The sequence below is a fragment of the Mastigoproctus giganteus genome, chromosome 1 (genome assembly GCF_048544385.1).
Source record: "Mastigoproctus giganteus isolate SK-2022 chromosome 1, ASM4854438v1, whole genome shotgun sequence".
In the NCBI taxonomy this organism is placed as follows: Eukaryota; Metazoa; Arthropoda; class Arachnida; order Uropygi; family Thelyphonidae; genus Mastigoproctus; species Mastigoproctus giganteus.
The window spans coordinates 152,171,127-152,185,300 of record NC_143575.1 but is presented as its reverse complement, the minus strand read 5'-3'; the positions used below and the strand labels follow the sequence as shown (position 1 = coordinate 152,185,300).

Sequence of the window (14,174 nt, the reverse complement as noted above, 5' to 3'; positions counted from 1 at the left end):
ATTATTACGTGGTATCAGAAGAAGGTGTTGAACACTTGGATACAGAAATTACATGATGACTTAAGATGCAATAGGAATTGATTGCTGTATCTCTAGGTAACATTAGTAGTAGACTATCCCCTTTACATTTAACATGTGTCAGGACGTTAGTTCATAATAGGGTTGGTAGGATTGCACATTTATATAAGATGTGGCACATTAGCAAATTCAATACGTTATTGGAAGAACAGGCAAATATGTATAGGGTTAATAAATCTAATTTTATTCATAATCTGAGTGGTAAACCTTTAACTACAGAGCAAGAGGGGGTATTGGCTTTAGGGCCTAAGTTTGCCTTGTTACCCCCTAAACCTCCGATTACTGAGACAGCTATGGGTATTGAGAAGGCAATTCATAAGTTGCCAGAACCCATTGCTAATTGTATCCGGGTAAAAGGCTCAGCCATCCTATGTCAGGCCAGAAAGGCTACCCCTAATCTCACCCATAATCAAATGAAAGTGTTAAAGGAACTTAAGCAGGATGAAGATATTGTGGTTCTGCCGGCAGATAAGGGTAGATCTACAGTAGTATTAAATAGTGATGATTATCATAAAAAAGCACTAGATTTATTACAGGATGATAATACATACAAGGTCATCCGCAGAAATCCTCTAGCCGGTTTAGAACAATGTGTTAATAAGATTTTACAGCTCTGGTTAAAAACGGGTAAGATTTCTAAAGAAAAGTACTGGTCTATGCATGCAATGGGGTGTCAGCTGCCCAGGTTTTATGGGCTGCCGAAAACACATAAGGTGGGGGTCCCGTTACGACCCATTGTTTCTTTTGTTGGGAGCCCTACCTATGCTTTATCAAAATTCCTGGCGCAGCTGATTTCTCCTATAGTGGGACAGTCCATGTTTGTTGTTAAAGACAGTGTGGATTTTGTGAACTTCGTTAAAAGTCAAAATGTAGGGGAGAATGAAATAATAGTGTTGCTAGATGTGGTGTCATTATTTACTTGTATACCCATAGCCCATGGGGTGGAATGTGTAAATGTGGCACTGCAAAGAGATTATACCCTAAGTACTAGATCGCACCTAAGTGTAGAGGATATATGCTGTGGTGTAGAATTATGTCTTTCGAGTACGACTTTGCTGTATAAAGGAGTGATGTACAAACAGGTTCACGGCACAGCTATGGGTTCTCCTATTAGCACCATTGTCACAAACCTGGCAATGGAAGAGTTAGAAAATAGGGTTTTTACAAGTTTGGAGTTCCCTATGCACAAGTGGAAGAGATACGTGGATGACACGTTCACTTTGGTGCAAAAGGGGAGAGAAGAGGATGTAGTTGGCTTTCTCAATGATTTCTCTCCTTTTATACAGTTCACCTCAGAGGTGGAAGTGAATGGTTCCCTCCCATTCCTGGACGTAATGGTGAGTAGAGAAGGCTCCAGGCTTAGTACTACAGTGTTTAGGAAGCCTATGTGTAGGAGCCAGTACACCCATTATAGGTCAGCACAGACTGCCCAGCATAAAAACAGCATGGCCAGGGCACTTTTGGGTAGGGTTAGGACGCATTGTAGCACCTCTGAGGAGAGAGAGAGAGAGAGAAAGAAATTGGGCGAGTTAGGGCGGATCTTATGAAATGCGGTTACCCCCCCAGAGGGTCATTGATAAATATAATAGAGGCGTGGAGCCTAATCATGAAATACCGTCTGTTCCAGTCGCCACAGTTTATATTCCCTACTATCCGGGCTTGTCAGATCGAGTTTCAAGAATGCTACGTGACTTTCAGACACGCTGTGTGCAGCTTCCGGGTCGGAAGTTGCACACAGTGTTGTCACCGGTCAAAGACCCCATTCCTGGGGATTCCAGTAATGGGGTCGTATATGAGATCGAATGCCCGGACTGTGGGGGAGACAGGACGGCGACTAAAAGACTGTCTGGGGGAGCACATGCAAGCTATACAGACCGCAGAGTTCAATAAGTCCACCATTGCTGAGCATTATTGGGAGAAACATCATCAGGTCTCCCCGGTGAATGCTGTCATCCTTGACCGGGTGCATAGGTTCTGGGACCGTAAGTGGCTAGAGTTTGTGGATAGGCTCGTCTGAGAACAATAGTATGAATAGGGACAGGGGTGTTCGATTTCACCCCCTACTAGAAGCTGTGGTCCTGGCAAAAGACGAGTGTTTTATATTTCCACGCTCTCGAGCCTCTTCCGGTTCTGGACCGTATGGAAGAAATATTGAGCATGCGCCTGGTCAACCACGTGTGCTGTGAGCCTGTTACTTAAGGATGTGTTGCTTAAACATCATTGTTGTTGAGAAAGGAGGCGGAAGCCTCCGAAAGCTTCAGTCAATGTTTTATCGCTTTTATCTTTATTGTATTTTAAATATTTTATTTATTTATTTATATTTTATTGTATATTAAAGTTTCATCGTATATTTATTTTGTAAATCAGTCTTTTGCATATATCATTTTACAGTGTAGTATCGTTTGGTACATTTTAGTTTCCAGTATTAAACCATTATAATTAAAAGGTTGGTGTATTTGTTTTAAATTCTGGATATGTACTCTCCCAACCTTAGAGGCCTTTTTGAAGATAATAGTCAACCCGTCTAAGTTAAGTGATCCAATCTGATTCATCCCTTTTCTTCTAGAGTTCACAGAAGTAAAGAAGTCTTGGTTGTTTTTCTTTGCAACCTTTGCCAAAGATTTCTCGTAATCTGCCTTCACCTGCCTAACCTCCTTTGTGACTTGATTACAGACATATTTTATATATGCATTAGGCTTCTGTGTCGCCTGATAATTTATGTGCATCCCATACGTCTTTCTTCTCTGCCACGAGCCTCATTAATTCATCTGACATCCATTTAGGCCTAAACCCAGAACAGTATTTCTTAGTTGGTTTGAAAAGCCTAGTAGCCTCCAAGATTAAGTCCCTGAAGGCTTCCCATTTAGAATTCAATGTTGGTAACATCATCAGTTGATCCCACTGTATAGAATTTAAAAACTGTTTGAGACACCTGTAGTCACCTTTACAAAAGCCCTTCCCTTTACCCTTGATGGTAGTTAAACCCTAAATCCCACATGAGTACATTGTGATCACTGTTACCCAGTGGCTCCCTTATCTGCAAATGCATAATGCATGAATAATCACTGAATTATCAGATCAAGAGTATTACTCCCTCTGGTTGCCTCTCGAACATATTGCTGTAGAAAACAGTCATCCAATAAATCCACAAAAGTCTTGCTAGTGTGCGAGTGAGCAATCCACAAGTTCCAGTCAATATCTGGAAAGTTAAAATCCCGCATTATAAGACATTCTGATTTACTGGCCCACTCTATTTCTCTGCACAATTGCTCATTATACTCATCAGATTCATCAGGTCTATAACACACACACACCTACTCTCATTTTCCCTTTCGCAGTGCTAATGTCACACCAAACTAACTCAACATTGCATTGTCCACCAATGTCAATTGGATGAACTTCCTTAGATTTTGTGCTTCTTAATTAACAGTATAACCCCTCCTCCTTTCCTGTTCTGTCTATCCTTTCTGTACACATTTTACTCCCCAAATTCCAATTCTGCACTGCTTATATCTGTGTGACACCACATCTCTGAGCCGACCGGGCTAGCCGGGTGGGTAAAGTGCCTGCCTGGCAACCCAAAGGTCGTGGGTTCGATTCCCGCCTCGGGCTTGGATCAATGTACTGCAAAAACCTTGGGAGGTGCATTATGGCCACAGAAGCCTATGTGCCAACAACTACCAAAAAAAAAAAAAATACCACATCTCTGATATTCCAACAATATCCACCTTTGATGTCTTGACCAGCACGTCAAACTCATCTAGTTTATTAACTATACTCCTAGCATTGGTGTACATGCAAGTATACATGCACCTGTTTCTACTCTTAGTTACCCTAAAACAACCCATGTATTTACAACTCTCAGCAGTCCTGGAAATCTCCAGCACCTTAGTTTCCAGGCTGCTGCTCATTCTAATAGAAGCAGTGCAAGAATCATTTTTGCCTCTGCCTCTGCCTGCAGCTATTGTTAATCTAATTAGTCAGTGTATCCCCCCATGCTAGCAGTTTTCCAACCCACCTAACACTGCCTCGATAGCATCAGCAAATATTCTTGCACCCTTTCAACTTAAGTGTACCCCCATCCCTGTAGAAGCAGTCTCTCCTGTCAATAAGCACAGACCATGCTGAAAAAAATTCTACCCCCACGAGCCTTCAATCTCTTTAGGGCTGTTGTTGTTGTTATGTGGTTTTTAGGAGCATTAACAACTAAGACCATATTGCTCCGGGATATGCGGTGGTCATTCCCTGACCTTTCCGCATCCTCCGTATTTGGTGGTGACGGGCTCGAATCCTGGTCTAATCAAGAAGTGTGTGCTACACACTGCTGCTCCTTCCCACCTGGCTATGGAGGCGCCTCTCTCTAGGGCTGAATTTATTGACAAGGCTCTCATCATATATAGTCCCTTCTGTCATGTCTGGGCAGAATTGCAGACACTTTCAAATTTAACCCTAACTTGCAACTTTTTTTCAAAATTGACCTGTACTTGTTGAGTAAATCTGCAGATCTCTTACTCTTAATGTCATTATTTCCAACATGTACAACAATGTTAATTTTTGTGCCCTTAAAAAATAATATCTGCACAATGTCATCAACTTTTGCCCCTGGCAGATATACCCTGGTCCTGTTCCTCCTATCCTTCTTGCATAGTATATTCCACGTCTCCCTGACAATAGAGTCATCAACAATAACTAGTTCCTGTGGGACCAGTATGTTTCCAGAACTTGCAGAAGAATTGGAATTAGTGTATACAGTGTCATGGAAACTACTTTGAAGGAGATTCATCCATATGTCTAGTGAGCTTCATCATTTACCAAATATTAGTTCAGTCTCCTGAACTTGTTAATTACACTTTGTAAATATGACAGCATTAGCATTAGTAGAGGCATTTGATGCAAGAAAGCAAGCTTATGCAGCATCAGCCAAAAAATAAAAATAAAAAATAAATAAAAAATAACCACTTCCACTTCACCCCTCTGTTCGTTCGAAATACCTGTCCCGCCGAGCCTTAAACTTATTTAGGCTATCAACTTCCACGACAAGGGATGAAAGTCTGTTCCACCAACCAACCACCCGCTGGCTAAAGGCAAATTTCTGCACGTCTATCCTACGTCTGTCTTTCCTCAATTTGAATTTATGCCCTCTCAGATGATTATTCTGAGCAAGAGGAAGAATCCCGTCAGCATTGAGCATGCTCAAACCATTCAAGGCTTTATACACCTCTGTCAGATCACCTCGCTGGTGCCTAGTCTCCAGACACTGTAATTTGCAAAACTTAAGCCTTTCTTCGTAAGAGCACCCTTTTGCTCCATTCACTAATCTTGTTGCCCTTCTCTGTACTCGTTCCAGCAACTCTACATCCTTCTTGAAATGAGGCCTCCAGGCCTGTATTCAGTACTCTAGGTGTGGCCTGACCATTGCCTTATACAAGGGAATAATCACCTCCTTATCCCTGCTAGAAAAATTCCTATATATCATTGACAATACACCATGAGCTACTCTTGCAGCCCATCTGCACTGCTCAGAGAACTTCATATCTGCCTGCACAAATGAAGTTTAACATTGACAAATGTAAAGTACTACATATGGGAAACAGCAACCCCAGAGCAATGTATTAACTCTGTGGTACTACACTGACAGTGGTAGAGAATGAAAGGGACCACAGAGTTGATACGTTGCTCTGGGGTTGCTGTTTCACATATGTAGTACTTTACATTTGTCAATGTTAAACTTCATTTACCACCTCTCAGCCCATCTGCTCAACCTTTCCAGATCCTGTTGCAGCAGCATAGTGTCAGTAGTGTCCTTGACAAGCCTGCCAACCTTCGTATCGTCTGGAAACGTGGACATTAAGCTTGATATACCATCATAAATATCATTATAAATGATATTGATGATGATATGACAGGCATCATAAAGGTGTATATCAGCAGTTTGTAACCTTTTTGAGCCCAACTGTTACCTTATATCTTTAAGCAAATATATTATCTTCTAATGTCTGCTTTATGGAAATCAACAGAAATTATCTTTTTTTCTAGATGAAAAAACATTTGAGTATTTTGATGTCATGTACATGAACTTCTAAGATATTCTGTTGAAATAAAACATTCATAACTATGTTAGCCAAGCATATTTTATATTCTATTTAACCTATTAATCTATTTCCAATGAAAAACTTAAGGAATTCATGAAATATTACCTAATTAACCGGGAGCAGTACCTTGGAGAAAAAGTACCCTATAGTACTTACTTCTTATGTAACTTCTGTTTACCAGAATTTCTATTATTGTCATTCTCATTATTTTTCTCCATCATTTTTCTGTCTGCATGAATGTCATACCCATTTATTTCTGATTTCTTGATTGTTCTGTATGAAGAGTTTACTTCTCATATGTATAGTTTTGGGGTGGAAATTATCCCATGCCATAGCTAATCATGATATAAAATTTATTTGCACATTCTCTAGTTTGTTGTGATTTTAATGTCTAGCTATAAATCATAAACAAGGGGTGACAAAACTGAAATTTCTGGGGTTGATTTTGAGCTTAGTCTAGAAATATATGAAGTTAATCTTTTTACAAATTTATCTAAAAAGAATTCCACCACATCCAACTTCATAGGAGTTCAGAATGAAGAAGACTTGAAATCTCTGTCAAAGAGCATAAATCAAGATCTGAATAAGTCACTAAAATTGTGCAAAATGTGCAGAAAAGTACTGGGCAAATATAATACAGTCAAAATCTACAAGAACTTTAAATGGTGATGCCCATATAAATCTGTTTCAAAAATTGACCTAAGCTCATAATGTGTGTCTCATTAATGCTACTTAAAGACTGTGGTATTATTATTATTATTATTATTATTAGCTATATGGTGCAAGGAAGCCTGTGGCTTATGCGGCACCAGCCAAAAAAAAAAAATTCCCGAGTTACCCTAAGAGAGAGAGAGAGAGAGAGAGAGAGAGAGAGTCATAAGTAAAAGGAAATCACCAAGAAAGAGAAGAATGATGATATCCAGCTCAGGACCCTGGGTGTGCCAAGCCCATACTCACCAGATGTGAGCCCCTGGGGTTTATCAAAGACATAAAAATTATATTATAAATCTTAGGAATGCTGGATATTGTCTGTATTTTCATCTTATACTATAGTTTGATATTACTTCTCATTTACATAAAAATCCATAGGGGCATTTTAAAATCATGCATACTTATATTATGCTTGTAAATATTTGCATTCTGCTAAAATACAATCATGTAAAAAATATATATCAACCTTTTACCTTACAATAACCTTTTTTTCCCATTCTTTCATCACTTTTTGCTTCCATAACATTAAATAACTTGTAGAGAACTTTTTCTCCCATTCTACCATTCTTGGAATCAATATGTTTATATATATATCATAACTACAGAAGAATCGCTGGTAGATAAGGAAATATAAAAGCTTGTATTTGTAAGATGTGTAATTATAACATAAATATATATAAATTAAAAAAATCATTATTTTATTAAATGAGCAATTCGGGTTGTTGGTAAACTGAATAGAGATTCTGCACCTATGTTCACATATGAGGTTTTTAGGGATGGGAATGCAGAAGTATATCAAATCACAGAAAGATAAATGCTTTTGTGATAACTGAGAGGATAGTGGAAGAGAAAATGTTGAAGCTAAACAAAAATAAAGTAATTCAGGCATATACAATCTATCAAATTGTACTGAGAGAGGAAGCAAAAGAGGTCAGCAAGCCTTTAGTCATAATTATGAGAGCATCTCTGAATTAAGGGGGGATCCCTACAGATTAGAAATAAGCAAATGTATCCCCAATTCACAAAGGAGGGGATCAAAGAGTGAAGTAGTAATTACAGATCTGTAAGCTTGACCTGTTCCAGGAGTCACTGGCTAAAGCGGTAATGCAGGACCACCTAGACAGGAATGCAGTTATATAGCAGCCATAGCATGTATTTGTTAAAGGATGATCGTGTCTGACCAATCTGACTGAATATGTAGTAACAAAGGAACTGGGTGCAAAAAATAATTCTGATATCTGATACTTAGATTTCAGAAAAGTATATGATTCTGTTGTACATAAAAGACTGCTCTACAAATTGGGACAGTGTGGTATTTAGGGGCAAGTTATTGCTATGGATAAAGGGATGGATACATGAGGATGACAGAAAATAGTCATCAATGGGCATGCTCTTTTTGGACTAATGTTATTAGTGGAGTCCCCCAAGATTCAGTACTGGGCTCATTGCTGTTTTCAGTATTTATTAATGATACTGATGAAGGCATATCAGGCTTAACATCTAAGTCTTCTGAAGATACAAAGGTCGGGAGGGTGGTTAATCACAGCAATGCTACTGCGACAATATCTAGACAAATTAGGCAGATGGACTGAGAGATGGCAATTGAAGTTTAATATTGACAAATGTAAGGTATGGCATAAGGGGTAGCAGTAATCACAGAATAACATACAAACTGTGTGGTATGACACAGTTGAGAGTAGTGGAGAACAAAAAAGCTTAGGTGGTAATTGTGCAGTCAGACATGAACTCCTCTGAGCAGTACAGACAGCTATGACAGGAATTTTGCCAGCAGGTATAAGGAGAGGAGGTGATTATTCCATTATGCAATGATTATTCCTCTATGGAGACTCAAGGCCACACCTTGAGTCTCCATAGAGGTCTTGTTTGGAAGCCTCATTTTAGGAAGGATTTGGATCTCTTGGAACAGGTGCAGAAAAGGGTAACAAAATTAGTGAGTGGAACAAAAGGATATCCTCACCAATAAAGCTTCAGTTCTGCAAACTGCAGCATCTGAAAACTAGGCATCTGTGAGGAGATCTAATTGAGGTGTTCAAGGCTTTGAATAGATTGAGTAAGCTAAATGCTGATGCCATCCTTTCTCCTTGCTGAGATAACATATGTAAGAGAGCATAAATTTACACTGAGGAAAGATGTGTGGAAGTGTGTTTCAGCAATTGTTGAAACTTCCATCTGTTGCTGTTGAAGTGGGTAGTTTTAATAAATTTAAGTGGGAACTAGACAAATTATTAGAGGGGTTGAACAGGTGATGTGGCAAGTGTTTTTTTTTTTTTTTTTACTGTAGCTGTATAAGCTGCTTTCTTCCACATCATTTGTCACTACTAATAGGGCAAGTGTTTTTTTTTTTTTTTTTACTGTAGCTGTATAAGCTGCTTTCTTCCACATCATTTGTCACTACTAATAGTAAATACTAATAGTAATAGTCACTACTGAACTTGTAACTCAGTCAGTTTAAAAATTTTGGGTTCTGTGGCAGCATCTGTGTTGTAAATCACTGGTGTGCAGTGGTGAGCTATAGAGGGCTTGCGAGAGCCCATTGTTATTTTTTTTTAAATTTGCTAGCCCATTGTTGAGACGATCATTTATTTTACAAATGAAATCCTGGATGCAATTATTGAGTATCCTGAGCCGAAACTATGGTGGGGCGAGCGGGGGCTCCATTCCCAGCATTGATTGATCAGTTATGTATTTTAAAATTACTTCATTTTTAATTTAATTACAGTCGGACCTCTGTTTAACACAGATTATAGCAAATTTCTTTCTTTATAAAGCAAATTTTTTTGATTCCCTTTGGTAATTAATTTAAATAGTTTCTGTTGAACAAAAAAAAATTTCCATGTAACAAATGGATTAGGAGAGACAACTGTGTATGCACTGTTCTCACCTCTGGCCTTTAGGCAATTTAGGTAATTAGAAAGTGCGAATTAAGGGTGAAAGGATTACCATTTCACAATGTTAGTGGTGTTCGTAAAACCTATGCAGTCATATACCGAGAAGTCGCACTAGTCAATATGCTTTCCATAGCCAGTCAGAGGATTAAGAAGATTCTCGTCACAGATTATAGCCTCTGGTCAACCTGTGTTGTGGTTCCCCCTTACTCCAACAAATGGACACATGTTTTTTGGAGAAGTGAGTGATCCTTGCCTTCCAGTAAATTTCTCCTGTCTATGTTTACATGGTCACAGTAGCTGAATATCTGCGTGATTCCGACATTTTGCACTGTATTCAAATAACTAGTGAGAGTAGCAACGTAGGGGGTGGGATTGAGGCAACTAAGATATTATATAAACTTTACGAAGATGAAATGTTAGCAGATTTTGAAACTTTGTCGAGCCTTTCACTGTGTAGAAAATGTTCTAAAATATAATGGCATACAGGCAATAATTAAAAAAAAAAAAAAAACCATATCACCAATCTCCAAAAAAATTGCGCAAATTAAGGATGATTGCTAAAGAACTTGATGTGGAAACTATAAAGATCGGTCGTGTGTTCGCGCCACGATGAGCAGCTTGCGGATGGCAATTGTGGGTTGGAGGAATTATCCCACTTTGTGCAAACATTTTGAATCAGAAGTTATGTAATCCAGGATTATTAAATCAATTTTTAAATTTGGAATTTCTTAAAACCATTTAGTACTAATGATCGACATCCTGCAGGAGCTCTCTTACCTTTCAGAAGCTTTACAGAATCACAATGGTAAAAGCTAAATTAATTATTCGAACTATCAATGCCATTGCTAATTTGAAAAATTCTGAAGGAAATTATGAAGCTAAAATTGAGAGATGTCGAAGTTGAAAGAATTTGAAGGAATCAAAATCGAAAGTAAAAAAATTACCTCGTGACAAGTTATTAAATGCATCGTTTGATCCTTAAAGGATAAGTTATTAATGCAACAGAGTGATTTTAAATTAAATAAAAAAAATAGCGATACCATTGAAAGAAATTTTAAACATATGCTACCTGAAATCGTGGAATGTGAAAACACTTTTGTCTCGGTTACAAGATGGTGAAAACTGAATAAGAAATTTAAGTTCTCTGATAAAATATAAAATAAAAATTAATGATTTTAGAGATTTTGTCGAGGACAGTTTATCTTTAAAATCAAGTGAAATTCCCTTTTCAATTAAGAAAGCCAGAAATATCTTTGAAACCATTGCGATTAGCAGTGCTGAAGCTGAGTGAGCATAATGAATAATATTGTGACAATTAAACATGTTGCAGATGACGACCATACATCTAAATGGAAAACCATTGCTTCAATTTGATCTGTATCGTTATATCAAATCATTCCTCTGTAATCATCGCTCAGCTATTGAGCAAAGCAGAAAATCGACAACAAATATTAATAAAGAAGTAAATTCTGTATAGCAATTTTTAGAATAAATATATCTTGAATATTTGTGAAATAATTTTTTTTTCATGCAATCTGTGATTTTTTGTGTACTTTTTCTTGAAAGGTTTGTTTTTTATATAATATTTGTCTTTATATTGTGTAATGCTTTGTGATAGTTTTTATGTTATTTGTGATACGGGAAATATTTCATGTTATTTTTTATTCGCAATATTAAAATTTTATAATGAAAAAAATGTATCCATTATATTTCTGTAATTGTTAAAAAAAAAAAAGACAAATAAAAAAGTTGAGTATGTGCCGAGCACACACTGTAGATGGTTTATGCGAAACATCCTTTGCGTTTCTTTTAGGTATTTTGATTTGTATATATCGATTACAAAATAAAAGGTTTTTTATTGTAAATATTTTATTGATCATTCACAGATTTTCTTAATTTCTGGAAGACAAGATACAATGGATATATGATAACTAAAGTAAGAGATGTATACTTTCGAGTGCAATGTATCTAAATATCTCTGTAAAATAGCAACGACTGATTTACTGATCTTGTAGTTGAAGCGACATACGCAGCTGTTAGGGACACCTAACAATGGAATGTAACGAAAATGCAAGATGAAAAAAGCAATTGTTGACAAATATTTGTATTGTTCCAATCATACTTACTGCAGTAGTAACTTCAGAAAGCATGATTGTGACATCATACTATTCAAAAATTCTAAAAAGTTAGAACTCCAGACACTGTCATATCCAATTATCATCGTAAGGTGAGGCATGATGACGAGATTTTTAAGTTTTTTTTTAGATAGACCCAGGAATGTTTTACACATTCACTTATATGCATGGTTAAGGGGGTAATAAGCCGCATCTGACCACCCCGCTAAATCCGCCCCTGACTCGAGATATCATACCGGTCACGAAAATTGCACCACGTGGTCTAATCACACTACTAGTGGTGCGAGCATGGGAAGTGCCTCTAGTGGAAGCTGCAGATGACATCACTTCCATGACCGATCAAATTTACTGAGTAGAAAGTCAGTAAAACTGCGAGCCATTGTTAAAACATTCACAGCTCATCACTGCTGGTGTGTATTCAATTGGTCTTTATAAGTGTGCGGTTGGGCATATGATGTATCTTTTGAACATTACTCTAACCTAAACTTAATGAGGCTCATTGTTAGAGGGTCATTTGTGACTATTTGGTCACAGTGGCCTTTTCTCTGTATTGCAACAGTCTCGGCTGATCAGGATTAGCATTAACAGAGACCTGCAGAAATTGTTCAAAGTTGATTGGAGAAGATGTCAGCCACAGTCAATAGGGTGATGATGGTTATGAGGATGATTAGGAAGGCCATTAGTTTGCTTTATTGAATGGTCCAATAATTGCAATGATGATGGTTATGAGGAGGAGGAGGATGATTAGGAAGGCCATTAGTTTGCTTGATATCGAATGGTCCAATAATTGCAAAATCCAGATGGATTCAATACCAGTTACATAAAACAGGTATCACTCATATTAAATTCTGAAGATTTGGACTGGGAAGTTTCTAGCATGCCATTTCTGTATGTTTCATCTGATCTGCAGGACCTCAGGCATCCAAAAATTTTCCTCAGTGTTGCTTCTTGGGTCAAATGAGATATAAAAGTGAACTGGGGTGGGGAAGAACTTAGACTTCAGCTGCATAACTGATCTGTCACAGCTGATCTAGCAGCTTAGGGCTGATAGAAGTTCCAATCCAAGCCTTTTTTCATGGACCAGTTCCACAGCAAGGATCTCTCATCTGGGGGCATCATATATGTATCAGACTGGCCCTGTAGGAAAGGAATAGGCCACATCCATCTCTGAATTTTGAGAGTTTGCCTGTACAAAGTTCAATTTGGGGAGGATCCAGGGAGGAGTAGGAGAGCCAGTATGTGGGAGGTGTGAAGGCCAGTATATGGCTTTCACACCTTCAAAAGCTAAGCCATTCACAATCTAATATGTACAGAATATCATATAAAGCCTTGGCCTGTTTAATAACCAATAGATCAGTAAGCTTGGAAAGAGCAGCCTTAAAGGAAAAGGGATTGAGTGGATTGGTGGAGGCCTAATGGCAGTAGCCGAAGTATGGTCGAGATCTGCGATTGTTATCTATGCTATTTTTTCACAAACAGAGGAGTGGTCTAAGTCATAAACTATGTAATCCCAGTATGATTTTGGATTATCAAAAATTTAATTTCTGGTTTACCACACCAAAAAGGTCAGTTATATATAGCTGGAAAAGTATTGAGCCAGTATGCGCTGACCAATGACTTTCTTATGGATCAAATGGGGCCTGTAGGATAGCCTTATATCAAGATGTTTTCCCTTGGGAAAACATCTTGATATAAGTGTGTGAGGGGGGGGGGGTTCAAATTTATAAACCTGCTCAGACTGATTTTTTTAATGGCACCTTCTGAGAAAAGAATGGTATGAAAAAATTCTTTCTGGCAATTAAGGATAGTCTGGCTAAGCTAGAGAGGCTATTGCATTTGTAACAGATTTTCTATCACAGATATGATTTTGGATTATCAGACATAGAATTTAATTTCTGATTTGCCACACCAAAACGACCAATTATATCTGGACAGAGGAGTGCTAGGCTTGTATGGACTGATTCGTGCCTTTCTTGTAGGTCATGTGGAGCCTATATTATTGCTGTCTGCCAGATATGATGAAAGCGCGAGTGACTGTAGTTGCTTTTGTTTTATTTTTGCTCACTTTGCTTAGGTCTCCTCGTAGGAGTTCATGGAAGGCAAGATTCCACTACAGATCAGTTACATATGCTACATCCAAAGCATATAAAAGCAAATTTAAACTTTTTTGTACTTCTCAGAACAAGATTTTTCTTTTGTACAATTTTCCCTTTTGTAACTGAAGTATAAATAGGTTACTAAAAATAGTC

General features: G+C 37.9%; 1 protein-coding gene across 1 annotated transcript; it reads left to right on the top strand.

The window, feature by feature from the left end:
- The first annotated feature begins 236 nt into the window (after positions 1–236).
- On the top strand, positions 237–14,154 carry LOC150091199 (uncharacterized). Its single transcript, XM_090389547.1, has 2 exons — positions 237–1,245; positions 14,000–14,154. Exons 1-2 carry the CDS (start codon positions 237–239, stop codon positions 14,152–14,154), a joined length of 1,164 nt encoding a protein of 387 aa, XP_090245673.1.
- Positions 14,155–14,174: the final 20 nt, after the last annotated feature.

Coding starts and splice junctions, on each gene's coding strand:
- LOC150091199 (XM_090389547.1), top strand. CDS start 237: ATGTATAGGGTTAATAAATCTAATTTTATTCATAATCTGAGTGGTAAA. Junction 1,246..13,999: donor AGAAAATAGGGTTTTTACAA/GTTTGGAGTTCC, acceptor CACTTTGCTTAG/GTCTCCTCGTAGGAGTTCAT.